We start from the raw sequence: 23,421 nt of genomic DNA on the forward strand, positions 1-23,421 counted from the left end.
ACTTTTTAATATTAATGGAGAAGATGCCTATTTATTTAAAGTATTAAGTACATTAACTTTGTAAGTTCGATATCTAGCTATACTGTTATTTATAATTTGTAGCTAGCGCATACTATGTATAAATATCTAAACACAGCGAGCGAAATAGGAAGATAATATATCGGGAATAGTATTTCTAATCTAATATTACTTAAAAAAACACAGCAATCTTGAAAAGGCTGCACCTGTTTCTTGGTAACATCTGTTATAGGACCGACCTAATCTTCATTCAAACCTAAAATTTTGGATACTGTAAGGCAAACTTGAAACAATGCCACAAACAGTCAATCCTAAAAGAACCACATTGTTCGAAACAAGATCTAGGAATGCTGTGAGCTCGATAGAAATATCGATAAAGCTACTTTAAATATACCTAAATATCAATCTAATAACCTATTTTAATATTACTTGGTGTTAACGTTTCTAAAGTATTTTATTTAACAACATACCTACTTTCTAGCGATATTTATTTCTAATATTTATTTAATTAAATTGACGTAACTTTTACAAAGACTTTTTCATCAGTATAAACAGCCTAAGATTTTTATTTAAACATGCCTCGTTCCAGAGGGGTCGATAAAGATCACAAATTGAGACTTAAAGTCATAAGTTGCGCTTTCTTCTACAAATATCTGATTTATGAAGATTATGCATGCGTGAATATTTTGTTTTGCAGGTAGTTGGAGGGTCTAATAAAATGGCAAAACGAAATTAAAATTATGGGTCATGACAATTGTATTTTTACTAGAATCATAAAGTCTTTGTAAAAAACGCCCAATAAATAAAATTTTTGCTAAAAATTATTAATTGCAACGAGGTATTAATATGGTCTTTTATAAGACCTTTGTACTTATAAGGTACAACTGTTCCTTTTATTAAACATACGTGTAATAAACACATTTTAATGTTCAACAAAACATTATGCTACTTATCGAATAAATATAAAATATACCACATATTTTATTGCATTTAGACTTAATACAGATAATTAAAACAACACCACCTTTTATTTAATGATCTAGCATTAATAACTATTTTCACCGTCAGCCAAAAGAAATTAAGAGCTGTAAAAGCTAAATTTGTTTTCAGTGTGTTAATCCATTATTTGCGTCGGTTTGTTTTTTTTTTTTCGCAAAATTATTCTCAGCTATTTTACTTGCTTAACTGTTGTGTTTCTGCAACTGTTGTCTGCGTCCTCAACATAGAATATTAATTCCGTTATAAATTATTTTATAAGACATTTAATTCTTCAACGTCAAGTACTTTTATATTGAGTACTTTCTGAAGAAAACTTATTCTTGAACGATAACTTGTTTTAACCAAAACGTGGAACTACTAAATAAAACCTAATAAGTATAAATAATTTAACCAATAAGCATTCAGAAGAGGCTAAAATGTAGAAGATTGATCTCTCTTATCATAGAATAAATATTCCATTATTATTTCCACTTCAATACTTTATAGACTTTTTGTCTCGATTTCCGCTACACTCCGGCAGTTTATGCTAGTTCACATTTGGTTTCTATCTAAAAGTGCCATAATCTATTCACGGTGCGACTATGAGCAATACAATTTGGTCTACGAATTGGACCAAAAGTTTAAGCAAGATTCGCCAAAACGCTCAGTTGTACTGAGCCATTATATACATAAATTTGACTATGGACAAGACAGATTATCTAGAACAAAAAATGCATCAACGCAATCGATAATTTATATAAATTAATATGGAAAATAATCGTTTGCTTCTTTGGTATAAGCCGAGTTGATATTAAATATGATATAGGTAATCTGTCTGGTGTGAAATCGACAACCTTCCTTTAAATGGCCAGTTAAACTAGCAACGATACTTATTAGAAACTTCTACCTACTGAACCTATTTAATAATAATTAACTGTGTATAACGAGATATTAACAGTGACCGCCATGGAAAGAATCGATAAAATGAAATGATAAACCTTCCGAGGCGGTCTATAAGGTATCAACTAACTTACAGCTTAAGAATTATTAGTGTTAAAATCTCAGATGCTCAAAATGCAAGGCAAAAAGCCTTAAGTGCGCATGCTGTCCCTCATTATTAAACATTCTTAAAGTGAGCTAGCCTAGCACTAACAATAATTGGACGTAAATAAATCTAAGTACAACCTCGTCGATCGACTCGTTATTTATATCGATAACTTCACTGACATCACTTCGCATGCACAGGCGGATTTTACCAAAGTTATCGATAATTTGAACCCAACACTACAATTTGAGTGAAAAAATTATTGGCTCTTCCTAATCACACATAACCTATACAATTCAGGGTTTCTCACAATTATGGTTTTTGTATGTAAACATTAAACAACTCTTGGCTTAAAAAATATATTATCTATTTCGGTTAATTTTCATATAATTTTAAAGCTATCCGTTAATTTATAGTGAAGTCAAATTTTAGGTAGCGGCAAAAGTAAATGGTAGCGTGTATAAAAATAAATTATTTCTATTTTATTATGATTATCAGCTGAATTCAAAATTATGAGAAACCTTGAGTATACACATCGATAGACCACTGAGCCAAGTACAACGTCAAACACAATCTTATGTAAGATCCTTCGCCATTTTGTTGACATTTTGACATGAGTTTGACTGCCACTGGTTAAATTGCAAGATGTTGCGTTAATAAACTCTTTATGGTAACATGGTGTGTGTTGACTTGCAAATAGGTAGGTACACATTTATTTGTATCATTGACTGCTGATTAGTTGAATAAAAGTAATTATATTCTCTTTGGTTGAATAGGTTTATAGGGAGAAATATCAAAGATCTCTTTTGCACGTCATTTAGTGTATGTCACTCAATGAACGATTTAACGTAAATACAACATACATACGAGTGTCACAAATATAAACTTGTTACCCATATTTGATTCAATGTTTTTTCATTTATTATTGCTTTTAATATTCAAAATTTGTTTTTTTGCAATTTAGAGCAATCTAATCTATCCTGGTACTCTAAAATGTCTTTAAGTATTGAGGCACCCTCAGAATATATTATTAATTTGTAATAATATTTCTCGCAGGTCATGTATAACAATAAGCCGCCCACACACAGTCGGGTAACCATAAACAGTTGATTGACACAGACTAACGAATCGATCGAGGTTACCTGAACCATGCACATGCTAGCAAGACGAGTGCGGTTAGAGCCAGTGCAGAATGGACAGACGACGCGACGTTACACATATCTTCCTCGCAGAAACACATGTGGCCGTTCCCTGTACTTTCCATCATGCACACGTGGTCTACCATAAACAGGTTGATTTGGAGTTGAGATGTGCAGGTACGGCGGACGACCTCGTAAGCTGAAATGTTAAAATTATTGTCTTTATTGAAAATGCTAAATAATGTTAAACGTGGTGGGAATCAACCAAACGCTTACGACTAAAGCTTAGACAAAAAAATTACAGAACTGTTCATAAGGCGCAGTTGTAAAGTTGTCTTTAAGGCATAAAATAACTCGTAAATTAATTTTTATTTTTCTTGCATATTTTAATCAATAAGATATGATGTGATATAGGTAAGAAAACCAAGATTATTCAATCATTCTTCATCAGTAAAATTCTAAACATCTTACCATGTGCTTCCCTGGGGCATAAAAAGAATAGGGAAGCCCCAGGCACAAGAGTGTCGTAATAGGCGACTAAGGGCGTTTAAAAGTGGGAGCTGGCTCCTCTGCTCAGGATGCCGGCTAGATTATGGGTACCACAACGGCGCCTTTCTCTGCCGTGAACCAGTAATTTGTAAGCATTGTTGAGTTTCTGTCTGAAGGTAGTGAAATTACTTTGCAAATAATAATAATAATATTTTACATAAATTATCGTGCCCCAAACTAGTCATAGCCTGTACTATGGGTACAAGACAACGATATATTTTAAACAGTTTACTTACTTAAACATACATAAATACGTATAAACATCCATGAATCGGAAACAAACATCTATAAATGATTGCATCTACCAGGATTTGAACCCGGGACCTCTAGCTTAATATAAGACTCACAAGACAAAATTTATAAGACTCACAGATTATATGAATACACCAATTTCGTTTGATTTAAAGATAAATCTGCATACTTACGGCTTTTAGAATATCTGACCATCTTGACGCAGCACCCATTGCAGGTTTGCAGAGGAGGCTGGTCTCTGGGTAGAGCTGTGTAATTGAAGGGGTCCTTACACCTGGCGTCCGTCCAGCTGTCACATTCGTAGCAGTAAATAGTACGGGCTGGAATCATATTAAATATATATAAGAAGATTAATAAAAATGTGTACTTAGGCTGGAGTTTATGTATACATTTTATAAAAATTATTTTAATTTTTGTAAATTTTAAGCTATTGCATAGCTTCTATCGCGGGCCTTGAGCGTGGAGACCGAATCCAGAAATTCCGTAACGAAAATAACCTAAGACTTACTTACTAGATTTATATAGATATTTCACTACGGTCATTACAGTTGCCGTGGAACAGTGGTTATCACATTGCTTTTTGTGCAGAAGGTCCCAGAGTCGAGCCTGGGGTACGTCTTGATTTTTTTTAATTTCTTTATTTTTTTTTATCACGTTTTTTTTTAATTTATATTATTATGACTATTTATTTAGTTTTACCTGTCCCGTTTTCTGTCTGTAATCAAATCTTGCAAGTTAAATTTTACTCACTTCCCGTTTGCTTTTTTATTAAATTAACTTTATCAAAAAAAATACTGCATAAATAAAATAAATAAATAATTATAATTGCATAAGTTGATAAAAAATGCTATGCAATAACTTTACCGCGGCAGTCCCCGAGTGCCACACGTCTTTTTTTTATTTTAGATTTGAAAGAGCGACATCTCAAGTTAATTTCCTATTAAGTATGCAATTATTGGGGTTGAGTAGGTTATCAACTGTAAAGTTGATCCTGTATGGATCCACAACCTGAGAGTTGAACAGGACATATAATTATATTTACGAATGATAGGTCACTCAAACAGTCCCTCATCGGATCATCGGAAGATCGCCGGATGAAGGCAGCGCCGGACCGATCGTCGTGGAAATCTTTGGGGGAGGTCTTTGTCCAGCTGTGAACGTCTTCCAGCTGATGATGATGATGATAATGAATGCCAGAAGTGAGATATATCACTATAAAAATAACAAATTGTTTATAATTATTGTTTTATCGATTATTTCAAGGGGGCGATTTTTAAAGTCGAATGCTCATTGTATAGAAGCACTGATAAAACAACGCTAGACAGTTTAGTCTTTACATAGACTTACAATATACAAGTGTATAAACAAACAAACCGTGCGAGAAAAAGGTAAGCTAATCTGTTGTTATTGTAACAGATATTGATTGTCAAGTCGTAAAAAGTCAGCCACGCTTGCCATTAGCTCCTTAGTATTTTGAATATTAAGCCACTCACACATCACTGGACTATCTGGTCGTCTATAGGGCCGAATATTCTAGATCTATGGTTTTTATGATTGAAACATGACATTGACATATTTGACATTATGTATTTACTGCAACTATGTGACTCATACGAATTTTGCTTTTGAATTATTCATAACTAGCTGACCCGGCAAACGTTGTTTTGCCATATAAAGTATAATTCACACGTTAGTTTAATAAATAATAAATAGCCTATGTGTTATTCTGGTGTGTAAGCTATATTATTGTAAAGTCATCAAAATCCATTCAGTAGTTTTTGCGTTAAAGAAGTTCAAACATACATCCAGACATACAAACTTTCACATTTATAATATTAATAGGATATGAATCAGCATTTATCACGAAATGGCGAAATAGCATAAACATTAGGTCTTCATCTATTTATTAGGTACTTGATGAGAAATCTTTAGTTCCCTTTTTAATCATATTGTTATCATATTTTACTTTTATGTAACCTTGTTTTAAGTTATTATAATTAAAGGTAGCCGGTAGGACGTTTGGACGAGACGTGCAGGACGTTTAGCTGATGGTAATTGATAATATTACCCGCCCATTACAATGCAGTGCCACTCAGGATTCTTAAAAAACCCAAAAATTCTGAGCGGCACTATAAATTGCGCTCGTCACGCACCGTGAGTAAGTAAAAAAAAACATAAGAGGAAACGATCTTCAGACGATTGATGAAAAGTATTTTATATCAAATTTGCATACATACACTCACGCCTTGTTCCCGTGGGGGTAGGCAGAGACAATAGAATGCCATTTGCTTCTATCCTTACAAACCTCACGCGCTTCCTCTACATTCATTACTCTTTTCATACATGCTCGCCGGTTGCGGGTGCTTCGGACCTCTCCTTTTCTCAAAACGACCCCAATTTGGTCGACGAATGTTCTAGGAGGTCTCCCGCGACCGACTTGCCCACACACACTTGCCTTATATTCATCTTCTTCATTCGTCATTCTTTCTTCATTCGTCATTCTTTCTTCACTCATTCGCTCCACGTGTCCAAACCAATTCAGCATTCCTTTTTCAGTCCTTGTCACAACATCGTCTTTCAAACCACAGTGCGCTCGTATTACCGCATTCGGAATTCTATCAGTCAGTCTTACCCCACACATACTACGCAGTGATCGCATTCAACTGCGTTAATTCTGTTTTTATGCTACTTCTGCCATACCCAACTCTCACTTCCATACATTAACGTGGCGACAAGCACTCCATTATGTACAGCCATTCGCGCTTCTATTGGCACAGTCTGACCGTTTATAAAGGCATGCAGCGCTCCATTCACACAATTTCCCGCAGTCACTCTCCTTTCAATGTCACCTTCATATCTTCCGTCTCTTGAAAACAATTTTGATAGGCTAAAATTATATGTTGTCGGGAAAAAAATTATACAGGCTTATAACCTCAAGTAATGGATACATTTCTATAATAAAGTTCCAGCCACTGTTCAGGCATTATCTATAAATAAATTCAAATGTTTTATAAAAAATGGCTCTGTCGTAAATCCTATTACTCCACTGCTGAATATCACTGTATTGCTATAATGACTCGATTGTAATTATTTTATAGCGATAGAAATGACTGTACAATATTGTATATTTTTATTGAAAAGAGCTCAAAAAAGAATGCTGGGAGAGTTTCTTGCCCCGCTTCTTCTCTCTCAGAGCGCCATTTGTTTCCGAAGCAGAAATGACATCAAAAAGAATTCTAAAGGAATCAATTTTGAGAAAATAAATGCATTTTATGCCTTTATGGCTTTTAAGGCCGCTGTCCCAAGAAATCGCCAAAATAGCGCACAATTGTAACCATTTCTTAACGGTTTATATGAAGCTTTTATTTATACAAAAAATAATTTAATGTCTACAGAATATATGAAGAAAATTCATTATTTCTTTACATTTCTATCTTTAATAGACATTGCGAAAAAAAATCACCGAAGTACCGAAAACTTTTACAGTTGGAGCCATGTATGAAAAATTATTACCTGTTTACCAATACTACTTAACATGACATAGATTTCATTTAAATTTTCACTTCAAACTATGGCGATCTCGTGCGAGAGAGGTAACCTAGCTCCGCTCGATTTCTCAAGGCCGATGGCTCGGTCCTCCGCCTTGAGGCGAAGAGTAAGCAGAAAACACGCAAACATGGTGTTTTTAGACAAGTTTTGTGGTGAAAGTATAGTATTTCGAGCTATGAACACTACTTAATCCTGTTACACATATACTTAAGTCTTATTTGTAGGTTGCTAATGCTTGCTGTTGGTTATAGTTTACACTGCCGAGCCTTTTTGAACTACCACATTTCTTTGAAGTTAAACAAGTTTTTTGGCATGGCGTGACGCATTTTAATGGTACTTCACTCAGAAAAGTTATTCTTATAGCTTGTACTTTTTTGTGTGTGTTCATTTATTCAGATTAGTAGTGAATAACGAGGATTGTAAGCATATAACTGTTTTCCACGCAAGAATTTTGAAAATGTTGGCTTTGTTACATAGACGGCGAGCCGGCAGCCGTGAACTCATATCGCTCAAGGTCGCTGGCATTTAGTGTCGCCTTAAATAATTTCGTAAAATGTTCGGGATGAAAGCGCTCTGAGAGGTCTTATTAAAGGGTCATACTTATAACTCATTATTGTGAATTTTATCATACTTATCTAAAAATAACATTTCTATAATAATATTGGTACTTTGTTGTGACGTAATCTCTACAACTATTGTCAATTTCACTTGTAATGCTTCGATAATCTAAGCTGTTCTATCAACCTGAAGGACAAATTGTAATTGTAGGTGTGAAAATATTAAGCCCTCACCACACCAACGGGTTAAACGCTCATTGATTACCGAATACCTACATGGTGTAAAATATTATTATTTATCAAGTATCAAAACCAACGATTTAGAAAGCTATTCCTGTTGAGGACAAGTTTTGTTGGCCAAAATGTGACGAAATATAATAAGACTTTGATGCTTTAATAATCTAAGGTGTCCCGTGTGGTTCCTATGTTTTTGAGACTAGTAGCGAACTTACTAGTACTACTTTTAAGAATTATCTGTGTATGTTAATTTTTGTCCATTCCTATGTTCTTGAGACAACTATTTTCTAAAAATTATCCAGGTACCTAAATCTATTAAAGCACAGGTCATAAACTAAAACAGAATCGCAACAAAAATTGTTCCACGCACAGTGATAGCACGCGTGCGATATTTCACTCTCACTATTGCTTACACACTGAAGGGTGCTGGATATGTCCGTTAAGGGGAAGAGTAAGCAGAAAACACGCAAACATGGTGTTTTTAGACAAGTTTTGTGGTGAAAGTATAGCATTTCAAGCCATGAACACTACTTAATCCTGTTACACATATCCTTAAGTCTTATTTGTAGGTTGATAATGCTTGCTGTTAGTTATAGTTAACTCTGCCGAGCCTTTATGAACTACCACTTTTCTTTGAAGTTAAACAAGTATTCTGGCATGGCGTGACGCATTTTTTGGTACTTCTCTCAGAAAAGTTATTCTTAAAGCTTGTACTTTTTTGTGTAGGCCCATTTATTCAGATTAGTAGTGAATAACGAGGATTGTAAGCATATAAACTGTTGTCCACGCAAGAATTTTGAAAATATTGGCTTTGTTGAAAAGATGGCGGGCCGGCAGCCGTGAACTCATATCGCTCAAGGTCGCTGGCATTTAGTGTCGCCTTAAACGAATGCGGGACGTTCTAGTGCGGCGCGAAGTATTACTTATCTAACTGTTCCCAATTACTCGCCGTTCTCAATTCACCCACCCTCCCCTATATTTTCTTAAATTTCATTTGATTTTGTCAATCATCAGTAATACTGATAATAATTTAAAAAAAAATCATGTACATTCCAGTTGACATCAGTAATTATTTTGTATTTTATTAATTTCAATGTAAAATTACACGAAGCGTAGGTATGTTATAGAATTTGAAAGATGCCATTGAGTGTACAGATGGCACGCACACAAGCATCTTATAGTTGCCGAAAAAAAGGAGCTAAGTAATATTCTTAGATAGTACGGTATCTAGTTGTAGTGCAGCGGAGACCAATCTTGGATTTCAAAAATGATCCCAAATTAGTTCTCTGCACCTTCGAGAACCTCCGATACGATACCCATATTGTTGAAAAAATAATTTTGCGTGGCGGCCATCTTGGATTTCAAAAATGATCCCAAATTCGTTCTCTGCAGCCTCGAGAATCTCGGATACGATATCCATAATGTTGAAATCATAATTATGCGCGTAATATAACATTTCTCTCATACGTCGATAAAAAAGATTTACTTCAAAAATAATAAATATCACAGTAATTCCGTACTCTAGCGCAACTGTCGGCGGTCGTTGACCCGCATCGCTCGGTTCGTTCTCAGCCATGCTCGACGCCCGTGTCCATGCGTACCTATCGGATCATACGTTCGAGCGATTTTTACCTAAAGTGTTGGGAAAACCTCGTCTTAATCTAAGTTATTGTCATATTTTTACATGTAACGTCAAAAATCTGTTTACGCATGTCGCTCGCGGTCGCGTGTCTTCGAGGTTCTTAAGATTCACAACACTTGTGTGGTTTCTGTAGGTACTAAAGGATTAGTTGAAGGTGGTAATTTTAAAAATATAAGCAATGCATAATATTCAGAATCGCTCATAAATATGTCAATGTTTTAGTTTAAATTCTTAAATTTTTATTCTATATCGAATATCTCTAATTTTTTTAGTGTCTTCAATCATGAATTTTAGTCGTCTAATTTTTGAATATGTCTCTATCACCAGCGAAATGGGACCATCCGATGGAGGTAATCCTGCTCGCCTCACAAATGTTCCGTTACCAAGATTTCCTTCTTCGCTCAGTGCATCTCTTTCCATGCACCATGCCCAACATGATGAGCTGAAACAACTTATATAATGACTGAGATCATAGATACTCAATACGCATTTTCACATTTAAAATTTTTGCAGTTGTCTTGTAGTGACATAGATATAATAATCTTTTTATCTCTTATCAATTATTCGGTTATTATAATTATTTTTATGAGTAATTATATTTTACCTAAACTGGCATCTGCCCAAAGATCTATCAGTTTGTTTCTAGATCTTTTAAATGCGTTCGACACTATTTCTCACGAAATCCACATTAGTTTGAGCACCTCATGGGTTGCTTTGAATGTGTAGGTAATGATGGCTACTTTATTTCAAATTTAGCTGACATTCAGCTTTAAAAGTCTAACCCCGGCCAATTGGTTGCTAGCATTAAGTCTGTCACGTTTGGGATACAATAAAATATGTTGTGCTTGTGCTGTATATACATATAATATTAATTGTATAAATAATTCAAAATATCTTTAACTATCCAAGCGGCACGCTATGATGGCCGTTTTGACATATTATAATAGTGATGTGAAATGTCAATTTATTCTCGAAAAAAAAATAATTTAATCTATTAGTTTTTGTTGCAAATACATCAATTATAAGTTCGTTTTCTAAAATAATATATATATTCACATCTCTTTCATATTCTTCCCTTATTAATTTAACAGTTCTATTCACAACCTTTTCCCAGTCTTCTTTAGTCACATGTTAACAAGCTTCTTCTAATATTTTTAGCATTTTTGTTGTGGTAAATAGGGGTTCTGTATTGTGTCTTGCAGCAAATCCCTTAATTTGAGCCCACGTCAACTCAATTGCATTATATTCACAGTGGTAAGGCGGTAACCGTATAACTCTGTGCCCATGTGTATCCACCACAACTGTATCCGATCTTGGTTGGTTTGTTTTCTTTTAAAAGACGTACTAATTCCGCTTTTAACATATGTATGTTTGCATTTACGCCATTTTTTGAAGCCATGCGACGATGTCAGCTTTCTTTTGAGATTGGGCAAGTGGTTTGTCAATTTGCATCGAGTGGTATGGGGCGTTGTCCATAATTATAATAGATGGTTCAGGGAGGCTACACAAGATTGACATAAACTATTCAATAAACTTTTCTGCGTTCATTTCTTCATGATAGTCTCGAGTGGTTTTTGACGCAAAAACCATGAGAGAGCCTTCGACAAACCCGTTGATGGCTCCGGCGTGACAAATTATAAGTCGCGATTATTTTCCAACAGGAACTTTGGACGTAGATGCTGCAGTGTCATCGGTCCAAGAACGGTTTACAGTATGGTTATCATTAAGCCATGTTTCATCCAAAAACACAAGATTTTGCCAATTTTCAATTTCTTTCACTTGCCGTAAAAAACTATATCTTGCCATCACGATATCAAATCTTTCCATCAATATTTTGCGTTTGTTACATTGTTTGTATCGAAATCCAACGGTCTTCAAAATCTTCGTTAAAGAACTTTCCCCACCGAAGAATAATCCAGCTTCCTTCAGTGATTGCACTAACTTTTTTCTTGTTGGATACTCCTTCCGTAAATAGTAGCCTTACACATGTCTTCGGATGGCATCGGCATCAAATCTATCGATGCCTACGACTGGTTTTGCTCGTTTTCTTTTTTAGTGTGTGAAGTTATTTTATTCTGTGCCAGTCTCGCCATATTTTACTTTAGTTATTCGTCTAACAGTTCGTTGTCCAATATTAAGCGCATAAGCTACGCGTTCAACCACTGACGTTATAGGTAAAATTGGCCCTCCATGTTGAGATTCATGATCGAAATAGTTACAAAAGCGTATAACGAACTCACGTGTCTGACTGTTTAGAACAGTTCTCTGCGTACGTTCGGCCATATCGACGAAATCCACAACAAAAGGCGTAAACAGAGTCCAAATTAACGAGCAAGGGTCAACAGTAATGCAGTATTAATATCCGAAACCCAAAGCCAGGTCAAAACTATATCACAATCGCAGTGCACTCACAATTTGTACTTTTCGAAGCAACGTCAAGTCGAAACTGCTTTGTTTTGAATTGAGTTTGTCGGAGGTTGCAGTTGTGCTGACCAGCGATCCTATGTGACGATCGTATTAGATATCATTTTTAAAAATTTTGAAAAAAAAAAACAAATGCCGTGTTTTGTGGTAATTATGTACACCAATAATTAGAATCTTATAAAAATAAAAAATAAAATATGTACGCGGGACCCTTATATAGTTTAGAAATCAATGTAATAAATAAATTTTGTGTCCTAAAATTATACATTCGATAAATTTTTATGACTAACTGCACGTCACACAGTAATTTGCTCCTTCAATGTAATTATTAATTAATGCGAAACTTCATGAGTGGACAAACGTCAAAACGGCCATCATAGCGTGCCGTATGTATAGCTGTTAATTGTTACCCTCGACTTCGTCCGCATTTTCCAATGTAACCATAAGTATCGGTTGGTATTCCGACGCTGCCACATACAATCATATATGTTATCTACTAATAAATGTAGAGCCATTTTTTCCATCGGTTACCTATAGGTAACCTTTCGCAGTATCCTGCGAACTACTGGACCGATCGGAGCGTGTTTGGGAGGCTTTAGCATATGTTTATAGGTAATTCGCAATACAAATAATTCAGTCATTGACATTTTTTCATCACTGAAAAGGATATTTCTGTACTTTTCTGATTTCACCCGCCTGTCGGGATGGCAAGCATTTTCATCGAGACACTGTTTAACTTTATTGTCTCGACATAGGATGTTTTGGTATTTGACATAGATACTAGATACCCACATTCTACAAGGCAACCACTGCAATTCTATTATTTTAAACACCCTTTTAAAATATTGTCATTTTATATCAACCTCGAAAAAAATACGTGAAATGTAAACGTAAATAGCGAAAATGATCTTAGTTAAAAAAAGAAATACAACTTTTTATGTGTAACATTATTGATGGTTAGACTACTTATACACAATATGTTATACCTACTTAAATGTGGGGAATGACAATTCACAAAATAGATGATAGTTTTATTTCGATTACTTACTCCATAAGATTGTAAACCTGAAACGGAATCTAAAACTTATTTTTATGTTATATTAAGCTATACATTATTAGAGCTATCAACTCTATAACGTCGAACAGAGAGAATTTCGGTTAATGACCCCGACATCGTACTATGTCACTATTATCCAATCAGTGATCAGTAAGCGCAAATGTTATACTAAGGAACAAAACTCTTTCTGTTTCGAGACTTATTTAGATTTACACATAGTAACAGCATGTTTATATATAATACAGGTTATGTACATTCTATTTGCAACTCAGAATAAGCGCAGCGTAGCAAGTACATTAATTATTTAACTGGTAAGGTAAAACGGAGTGAATAGTGTATACGAAAATAAGATATGAGGGTACTTTTAAATATTCAAGTAGAGATACGTCCTCGATAAAATGTTTGTTGAAGGTTAACCTTTTGTTCTCCTGTTGCTACTTATTTTCGGTAAAAAAATGGCCTCGACGATTATGGAATGAAATTACACAGCACAGGGAAATTCATATCATAGATTGGCTGTTAGGTTCCTTAAAAACTGCACTTGAATGTCTCCACGCATTTGTATGGTGTCGATGATATTTTAGTTAGTGATGTGAGGTGCGATTGTGCAATTTGGCGGCAGGAATCAGGGGAAACAGTTGTTCAGAACCCTCACTGATAAATGAGAGCAGAAGATGCTCAATGAAGAGACGTCTCAACGCAGGATCAAGCGATCTAGCCGTTCACTGAGCACTGGATCCCGTCGATTTGAGTAGCATTGTGTGTAGTGCTCAAATGGTTGGAGCTGATACTGGAGAGCACCCAATGAAAATCTATAATTATTTGACTAGACGTACGCCTTATAGATCCCTAATATGTTGGCCAGCTTGAAATATTATCCCAGTCTATGGTTATTACGACAACCAGTTTTTTCGAAGCTAATAGGGTTTGTCTTCCAGATGAATTACAAAATCCATTATTCCGATACTAGTCATGTGATTTTTTTCAATAAATTACAGAGAAACATTTGAAATAATATAACCTACTATTCATTGTGTTCTGTGGATTTCCCTATTTACTCCGTTTTACGGCATTATGAAGGCATTAAGCACATAACGTAAAAAAAAACAAGAAACTGGCATACTCACTTTGGCATTCGGCCTGAACTAGAGGAGTGAGAGTAAGTGTCCATAATGCTGAAAACCCATGCTACAGTTAGTAAAAAACAAAACACAGGGAACAGATCTACACAGAGAACGAAATGAAGATAATTTGGAAAAATAAATTTTGACAGCCAGTCTATCAATAACTGAAACAAGAACATCGAGATGACGCTGATACTTGACGAAATAACATTAATTTATAGAATTCGTCCCTAGTGGCGCTAATAGTAGTAGATAATATTTTTCCGTATTTTATTTCTGCACATTACACAGAAATAGCAATAATTACCTATGCGCTCAATAATTGAATAACTCCATGATTGGAATTATTCTAAAATTATTGTAATTGTGTTCATGTTATAATTCAGCGCCATCTATTGCGTCAGTTATGAACAGAAAAGGATTCCAGGTGTAATAATGGAGAACCAATCGTGTCTAAGTAACACACATGCATAATAATATCCATTCCGTTAAACACACATTCATGTGGACTTCAACACGTGAACAACACATTTGTAAAATTATCGATATCGATAGAAATTGTAGTAACTTTAGGAATTTAAAAAATAAAGTATAATATAACATCTAGTTATTATGAAAATAAAAAGCGTAGGAAATTAGATAAGCTAATTCCAGTAAAAGCATATAGATACATAGTCAGTTGAAGTAAAATTTATGAATGGTAAATTATAAAACGAAAAAATATAAAACATCAAGACGTAAAAGTGTAGAATTATTGTTTATGAAGGCATACCAAAAACTACCTTCGGAGAGGTATTTATTTTCAACAATTTTGGAATATAAAATATTAAAAAATATATATAAAATTTAAATGTGTTAAATTTTATATGCCATTATCCATATCAGTGAGGAGCGAACGTCTCTATCGATATCGATAATTATCACACTTCTAACTAGAAGATCTATCGACACAGACCATCAGCTAATGTATTAACATTACCAGTACGAATGCAGGAATTTGATTTAACTTGATTGACGCCGAGCCAAGACATCAGAAGAACTGAAACAAAAATAATTGGATAAGTAATTGGATATGAGGCAATAGAATCATGCACATGACATGGTGATGTAAACAGGTAAGAAACATTACGATCAGCGCTCTTATTCTTACATGTATTTCCTTTGTTTGGTACTGTATCGTTCCATAGTTTCAAATATCTATGGTTTCACAATAAGAAACTTACACCTATTTGAGTTAAGAATTAGTAAAAAAATACGCTATTGAAATAAATAATACTGTAGTTCCATAGTTCAATGTTATTAAATTGCAATATTTTGATGGTATTACATTGTGTACACATTCTCTTATATGTTTCGTACGATCAGACATCTGAATGTAAGTATTTAAATTGTATAATTAATAGACGTTGACGAGCTATCTATATGACTTTATTCAATAAAGTAATTTTAACTTCGACTGTATATTTAAAGCTTCTAAAAATGTACTGTTACTTCGACCATTGAAAATCACACAAGTATAGGTATTTCCTATAACCTCACTAGCTGACCCGAAAGACGTTGTTCTGTAGGTATATAATAAATAAAATACTTTTGAGAGTTTGTATAAAATATTTCATAATATCAAGAAATTTATATTTCGCAAAATACGCTCCCTGTTGTTACAATGAAATTGTTTCACAGCAGAACTGTCAAACCGTGCGTGAATAAATTCTCTCATAGAAAATAATATGTACATACAAAACAAATATTGGAAATAAAAATAATTATGGGTCCCAAACCGAAATAAAAACTATCCTATCTCTCAAGTTGGACTAAACTACACTCCATGAAGTAAACCCCATTAAAATCCGTACATTAGTTTAAGAGTCAGAACAAACATCAGGACACTTACAACATCACACTGGATTATATATATTAAGATATTCAAAACTTTTATACGCATTCTTAAAGATCGCGAAACATTGACAAGATCACATAGACATACTCACGTAAGCAAATGCGAAACATATTTACAATTTCACGTAATCCGTTAAATTTCGGCCAATAATGAAACATACCATTGACAGAGCTGCTGGCCCCTTTTACAAACGGAAACGTAACGAGGCCACAATTCGATACACGCATCTAATTTGGGAATATAGTAATAACTAATAAAGCACCTACCTAATCAATTATATTTTGAAGGTGTGAACCACCGTCTTCTGGCAATCAAATGTGTACCGAATTAGAATCACGAAAATAGATTCTGATAAGTAGAAAAGCGACAGTGCCCCTGGAAATAAATCTTATGATGCTATAACATTTTACGTGTTGCAAGCGTATTATGAGAACAAATTCGTATTTAATACTTGCTTACTTTACTTATTTTCGTCCTATACTACTATTCGTACCTATATTCACGATCAGGAAGAGGACGCGCTATAAAGGAAAATAATTCTTGGGAATAGTAAAATTGCGGAATAAACCTTTTGTCCTTTCCTACCAAAAGACGTGTGAAGTTACCAGAATACTTAAAAGACAAATCAAATAGGTATTATTAAATTCTTAAAAATGCTACTTTTGAAAAAAAGTTACTATTCTGATGTTAAAATAGTTACTAATATCAGCCCCTCTATTGTTCATTGCTATGCCTTACGAGGCGCATGTGATATATTTTAGTAATTTCATGATTTGTTTAGCCACTAAGTCGCATATCGCGAATGATGAATAAATAAATAAAAGAATTGGTTGGATTTTATTTTATTATGTTGGTACAACTTGTAGGAATTATTTGATGTAAATTTTGAATCCATTCTTTTGGATTGCGTTGGTACTAGTTCTACAGTACTGTAGAACATACACAAAGAATGATAATAACTAATGAATATAGTAGAACTTCTACTTGTATGTCGTTTTGTTTTATCTAATGTCGTCGTGATTCTGCCCGATTCAGGTTATGTAAGTCTGACATTTGTATATCATAAAAGCATGAATGAACTTTAGCGAAATCACGTTTTTCTAGCTACAATTAAAATCGAAAACCTGCTTCTTTTTGACATCGTATCAAATTGGAATATTTTTTAACAACGAACAGTCATATCGAGAAATATTAATAATTTCATGAATATATTATAGCGAATACCTACTTTTAGCACATACCTATATACCCAAAATAATATATTAGATTGAAGGTCAAGAGGACCAGAGATTTTAACAGGTTGCAGCACAGAAAATAGTTTTTTGATGCCGCGAATGTATCCCTAATAATTTAAGTAATTCCTGATAATTTCCCATTTCATTTTAAAAGTTTACAGTTTTCCATGAGCTTATGTTATGCAGTAACCATAAAACAGCACAAGGATAAACTGTCCATTGGAAGCGTAGATTTGAGTGTGATTTGCTTTTCGTACATTCAAAAATGACTTCTACGAGCACGTTTCTGGAAATTCAACTTCTAGTTTTGATGTACTATAAGTTATTGATTATACTTGAAGTCGAAGAAGTATACAGCATGCCCAAACAGCCCAATTGACAAACACCATTACAACCATAGAACACTTACTCAACAACGAAATAAATTCTCATACTAATGGACAAAGTTATGTTGGGTTTTATTTGATATAGAAGTGGGAACAACTACTTTTAATATTGTTGTAAGATTTCTGGCGCTGTCTCTTATGGCTACTGGATATTATAGGACTTCACGAACTAAAATTGTTCAACACAAACTAGCTTGAAATTTACAATTGCATAAACAAACAACAGAACGGTTTTATAGGTTCAGGCGTGAAACGAAACGTTGAGCTTTGTATAAACTGTAATAAATCAACATTATTATTGTTAACTGCGTCTAATACGTAAAACATGTCGTTAACGTGTTTATTGCATTGATAACTTTAATTTTGTTTACTTTATTGACGCTGTCAATGTCAAATGTCAGTGGAGTGACGTTGATTAGTGTTGTATTCGATCTATTTATGTTAATCGATATTATTACAAAATATTATAAATATATTATGTGCTACTACTAAATTACTCAACATTTTTCACAGATATAATTAGAAATTTACTTTTTCACGTGAGAATGTAAAGTTTTATTTAATGTTCATTGTATTTATGTAGTACCTAATTATTATCATATGAATCATTGGGAGCAAAGTTTAAAGAAATAGGTGAACATCTTAACAGTTGCCCTTCAACATATTCTTGATACTGTAATATACTCGTATGTACCTAGGCACATAAGTGACTTTAGTGGGAACTATCATGACCAAAATGTTAGCACCGGGAACAAACAATAACTTATTATGCCTACTATCAACTCCGCTAAGTCCAGTTATAGCCCTCTTGTGCTGTATAGTCGGTGTTATCCAAGATAGGCCGGAAACAAATAAGGCCGGCAACGCTCCTGTGATTCCTTGGGCAAGAGATTGTGGGCGGCGGTGATCACTTAACAACAGGTGACCCGTACGCTCGTTTGTCCTCCTATTCCATAAAAAAAAGATAGGTTTGTAACTACCTACATACATAGTTATAGGTGAGATGTACTTGAGTTGTGTGGAGGCGAGAGGCAAGAGCGAGTCGCGGCGGAAGGACACCGATTCCAAAAATGACATAGATTAATTAATAAGATTGTATAAAAAAACGCAATTATTTTTATACTTTTTAGTGCATATTATATCTATTGTTTTGGAATAGTGTTTTTGAAGCCGGTTGTTTTTTTGTAAAAAAAAAATATATTGTACGATATTATATTTTTTTATTGGTTACAGTAACCATATTTTTATAGAAAAAAAGAAACCCGCCGAGTTTCTTGCACCCGTTCTTCTCGGGTCTGAGGCATACTTTTTCGAAAGGGCAGTAGATTTTGACTTTCATTATGTGAAATCATATCCATTTTGGAATAAAAATGTTTGAATTTAAGTTAAAACGAACAGATTTAATTAATAAATTCAACTACCTACCAAAATCCTGCCAATTAATTTGATTTAAGCGGCGATATAATTTTTATCAGAAGTTCATACAATTAAAGGTAAAATAAAATTTGCTGGACACAATCTTCTTCTTCTTCATACGGGCGCTTTCCGCAACTCGACGTCATATGCGCCTATTTTGCGTGCGAGGGTCGTAGAGGCTACTCCAACCAGCCAAGCACCTCCAAGAAGTCACCCAACTTCTTAACGTGTCGGAAGACTTTCCGAAGAGCGCCTGGTTGCTTCGCCCCCAGGTGCTTCGCCCTGTAGTTTGCCACCTCACTGCATTCCAGCAGAACGTGAGCGGCTGTTTCCTCTGCCCCCAGGCAACCTCTGCATAGAGAGCTGTCTGTTGCTGGACACAATGAAGCTCAAACAAAGCTCTGTTATTTTAGCCTTAATCAGAGAATCGTGGTAGCCTATTTTTCACTTTTTCATTCATCAAAATTTAGAACACATAATGTCTTTTGATCTAAATAAACCGTTCCATTTACCAACGTTTTTATGTTTTGGTACTCCATGTAATAATTTAAAACAGTTTTTTAGGGATTGTTAGACATGCCAATTGGTCCAGTCATATCGTGTCTGTCTCTCAAGCAACGGGTTGCGGGTTTAACTCTTACTAGCGACATTGTATATTCTAGTGCATATTTTTTGGTTGAAGGTGAGGTTAGTGTTCACCGCCCATATTCAAATCAAATCAAATCAAACTTATTCATGTAGGCCACGGCAATGACACTCATGAATGTCAAATATTTTTTTTATTGAATTTACCGCCACTTGGTAAAGAGTTGATCATTAGCTCAACCCTTGATGAGAAGAGCTATTATTAAGTATGAGAAGAAGTAGCCAGAAAGTCATTGCTACTCTTTTAAATCAAGATATACATTTTCATCGTTTTACAAATCATTTCATTAACAATATATTATTATGTAAAGTGATGCAATAAATATATTCGGACGTCAAAGAGTCAATGCCTTACACGAGTAAGTCAAAAAAGTAAATGTAACTTAATACAAAACAATCCTCCACGGTGCGGTTTTCAAGGAGCTTTCGCCCTCGTACTACAAAGCTGTGGAATGAGCTTCCTTTTGCGGTGTTTCCGGGACGATACGACATGGGTACCTTCAAAAAAAAGCGCGTACACCTTCCTCAAAGGCCGGTAACGCTCTTGTGATTCCTCTGGTGTTGCAAGAGAATGTGGGCGGCGGTGATCACTTAACACCAGGTGACCCGTACGCTCGTTTGTCCTACTATTCCTTAAAAAAAAATAGTTTTTGATAATTTGTTATGTTTGAACCTGACCAAACCTGAGAGTTAAACAAATCATACAAGATTTTATGACGATACGTCACGGTTAGCTGAGTTGAATGAGCACTCGCACCGAACGCGAGAGGTCGTGGGTTCAAGTCCCGCATCGTTCATAAAAATTTTGTTTTCGAATTTTATTTGTGTAATAGTTATTAAGTACAGTAACTGCATCATCCACACATACCGTAAATAATTAAAGTTATTTTTTTTTATGGCCGCCCTATAAAAAAATAAAATAAAAATAATTAACGGCGCATTATAAGTGATGTTTGTAAAGTGTATATTATAAAAAACACAAGGTGGTATTGTTTGCGGATGACACTTCACTTATATTCAAAGTGAAACGAAGCCAAGTTTTATATGACGAAGTAAACAATGCTCTATCTGACATCGTGTACTGGTTTAGCGCCAATAACTTATTGTTAAATAATCATAAAACCAAATATATTAAATTCACCGCGCCAAATGTCAGAAATGTAGATGCGAATATTTTATTAAATGGAGAGGTGGTAAAACCAGTGGAATCTTGGCATTACTCTTGATTTCAAATTGCAGTGGGGCCCCCATATTGAAGGATTGGCGAATAGGCTTAGTTCTGCAGCATATGCGGTTAAGAAAATCAGACGGATAACTGACATAGATACGGCGAGATTAGTATACTTTAGTTATTTTCATAGTATTATGTCCTATGGTATATTGTTATGGGGCAGTGCGGCCGATATTAATACGATCTTTGTGCTGCAGAAGAGGGCTATTAGCGCGATTTATAACCTAGGTCCTAAAGAATCATTAAGAGAAAAATTTAAAGAAATAAACATTTTGACTGTTGCTTCTCAATACATTTTTGATAATGTTTTGTATGTTCATAACCACATTGAGGAATTTTCTAGAAACTGTGACATTCATAATGTTAACACGAGGAACAAACATAAACTTGTTATGCCTACTACTCGGTTGGGTCGAGTTAGTAAGTCTTTTGTTGGGCGATGTATATGCTTCTACAATATGATCCCAGAAAATGTACAAAACAAATGTGTTACGAAATTTAAAAGAATTGTTAAAAAACGTTTGTGTGGGAAAGGTTATTATAGCATAAACGATTTTCTTAATGACACCACGGACTGGGATTAAAGCGAACACCCTCAGGCTCTTTAATTATTAATGTTTATTGTACGATATTACATTGTAATCCATATTTTATATATAAAAAAAAAGCCCGCTGAGTTTCTTGCGCCCATTCTTCTCAGGTCTGAGGCAGTCTCTTTTGAATGGGTGGTAGATTTTGACGTTCAATAAGTAATTATAAATCCTATTTTGAATAAAAATATTTGAATTTGAATTTGAATATAAGTGTGAACACCTACTAACAAGTGAGTCCCATCGACATTTATCGATGATCAGTATAAAAAAAAGAAAACAGAGAGAAATTAAATGCTACCTGCCGTGGGCCATAACGTTTTCTTGAAGTCAATACTTCTTTATGAGTGCTGAAGACTGTAGATAAAAGGCTATTAAATAAGATTGAGCTGTCACGCTCGAATATGTAACGCTCGTTGTCGTAACGGGAGATTCGGCTAGAATGTCAACGCGGGAGCTATGGGATGGTCCATGAGAAGGCGATTAATTATATAATACTTATCGTAAATTTTATTACCTACTTACTTACGGCCGTTCCCAATATACTATCTACAGATAGAGATAAATTACTACCTTCTATTGTCAGTAATTAGCTGTACCCAATATACCCGATAAGTCATTCTTATCGCCTTATATTGGGACGCGTGAATTGCAATTTCCATACAAACTTCTATCGCTGGTAAGCTATACGTCGTCCCATTGACAGACAGCGTGTAAGGATAAGGTGAACTACCGTCGATAAGTTAGGAACGGCCGTAATTGACACTGTCAATACATACGACAGGTAACTAAGGCAGATATTTTTTTTTAAATTTATTTAATTATAAAACTATGCACAGTTGGTACTTAAATTTTACATCTCGCCAAACTGTTGCAACAGTTTGTTGGCGAGTTTACGCTCTTAAACTATATTATAATATCGTGCATCTTATTATAATATTATAAATGTGAAAGTTTGTATGTCTGGATGTATGTTTGAACTTCTTTAACGCAAAAACTACTGAATGGATTTTGATGAAACTTTACAATAATATAGCTTACACACCAGAATAACATATAGGCTATTTAGGATTATTTATAAAACTATCGCGTGAATTATACTTTATATGGCAAAACAACGTTTGCCGGGACAGCTAGTCTATAATAAATTAAACTATACCTAATTTGTAAGTTATCTACACTATTACTTATACACACATAATACATTACTTAGTTATTAATAATTCATAATATTCCTAAAAAACAATAACAACTAAACTATACTATAGTATATACTACTAATCTTTATATATATATAATTCTTGTGTGCGTGTGTATGTCACTGAACTCCTCCTAGACGGCTGGACCGATTCTAATGAAACTTTTTGTGTGTATTCAGGTGGATTCGAGAATGGTTTAGATTCACAATTGAACTACCTCCTAAACGGTTGGACCGATTTTGATGATATTT

The 23,421-nt window shown here is 34.4% G+C and overlaps 1 protein-coding gene across 4 annotated transcripts in view; it reads right to left on the reverse strand.

Moving 5' to 3' along the window:
- Window positions 1-2,562: 2,562 nt before the first annotated feature.
- The window catches only part of LOC126971472 (protein quiver), a 30,890-nt gene continuing 10,031 nt past the window's right edge, over window positions 2,563-23,421 (reverse strand). For 2 of the 4 annotated variants that reach the window (XM_050817799.1, XM_050817800.1), the window contains exons 3-6: window positions 15,551-15,610; window positions 14,575-14,622; window positions 4,155-4,301; window positions 2,563-3,379 (exon numbers count right to left, since the gene is read on the reverse strand). In XM_050817799.1, the coding sequence (XP_050673756.1) occupies window positions 3,180-3,379; window positions 4,155-4,301; window positions 14,575-14,622; window positions 15,551-15,610 (455 nt within the window). In that variant the 3' untranslated portion in view covers window positions 2,563-3,179. The remainder of the gene's footprint in view (window positions 3,380-4,154; window positions 4,302-14,574; window positions 14,623-15,550; window positions 15,611-23,421) is intronic. The other 2 variants (XM_050817802.1, XM_050817801.1) reach the window with 1 other exon arrangement.

Source organism: Leptidea sinapis, chromosome 23 (genome assembly GCF_905404315.1).
Source record: "Leptidea sinapis chromosome 23, ilLepSina1.1, whole genome shotgun sequence".
Taxonomy (NCBI): Eukaryota; Metazoa; Arthropoda; class Insecta; order Lepidoptera; family Pieridae; genus Leptidea; species Leptidea sinapis.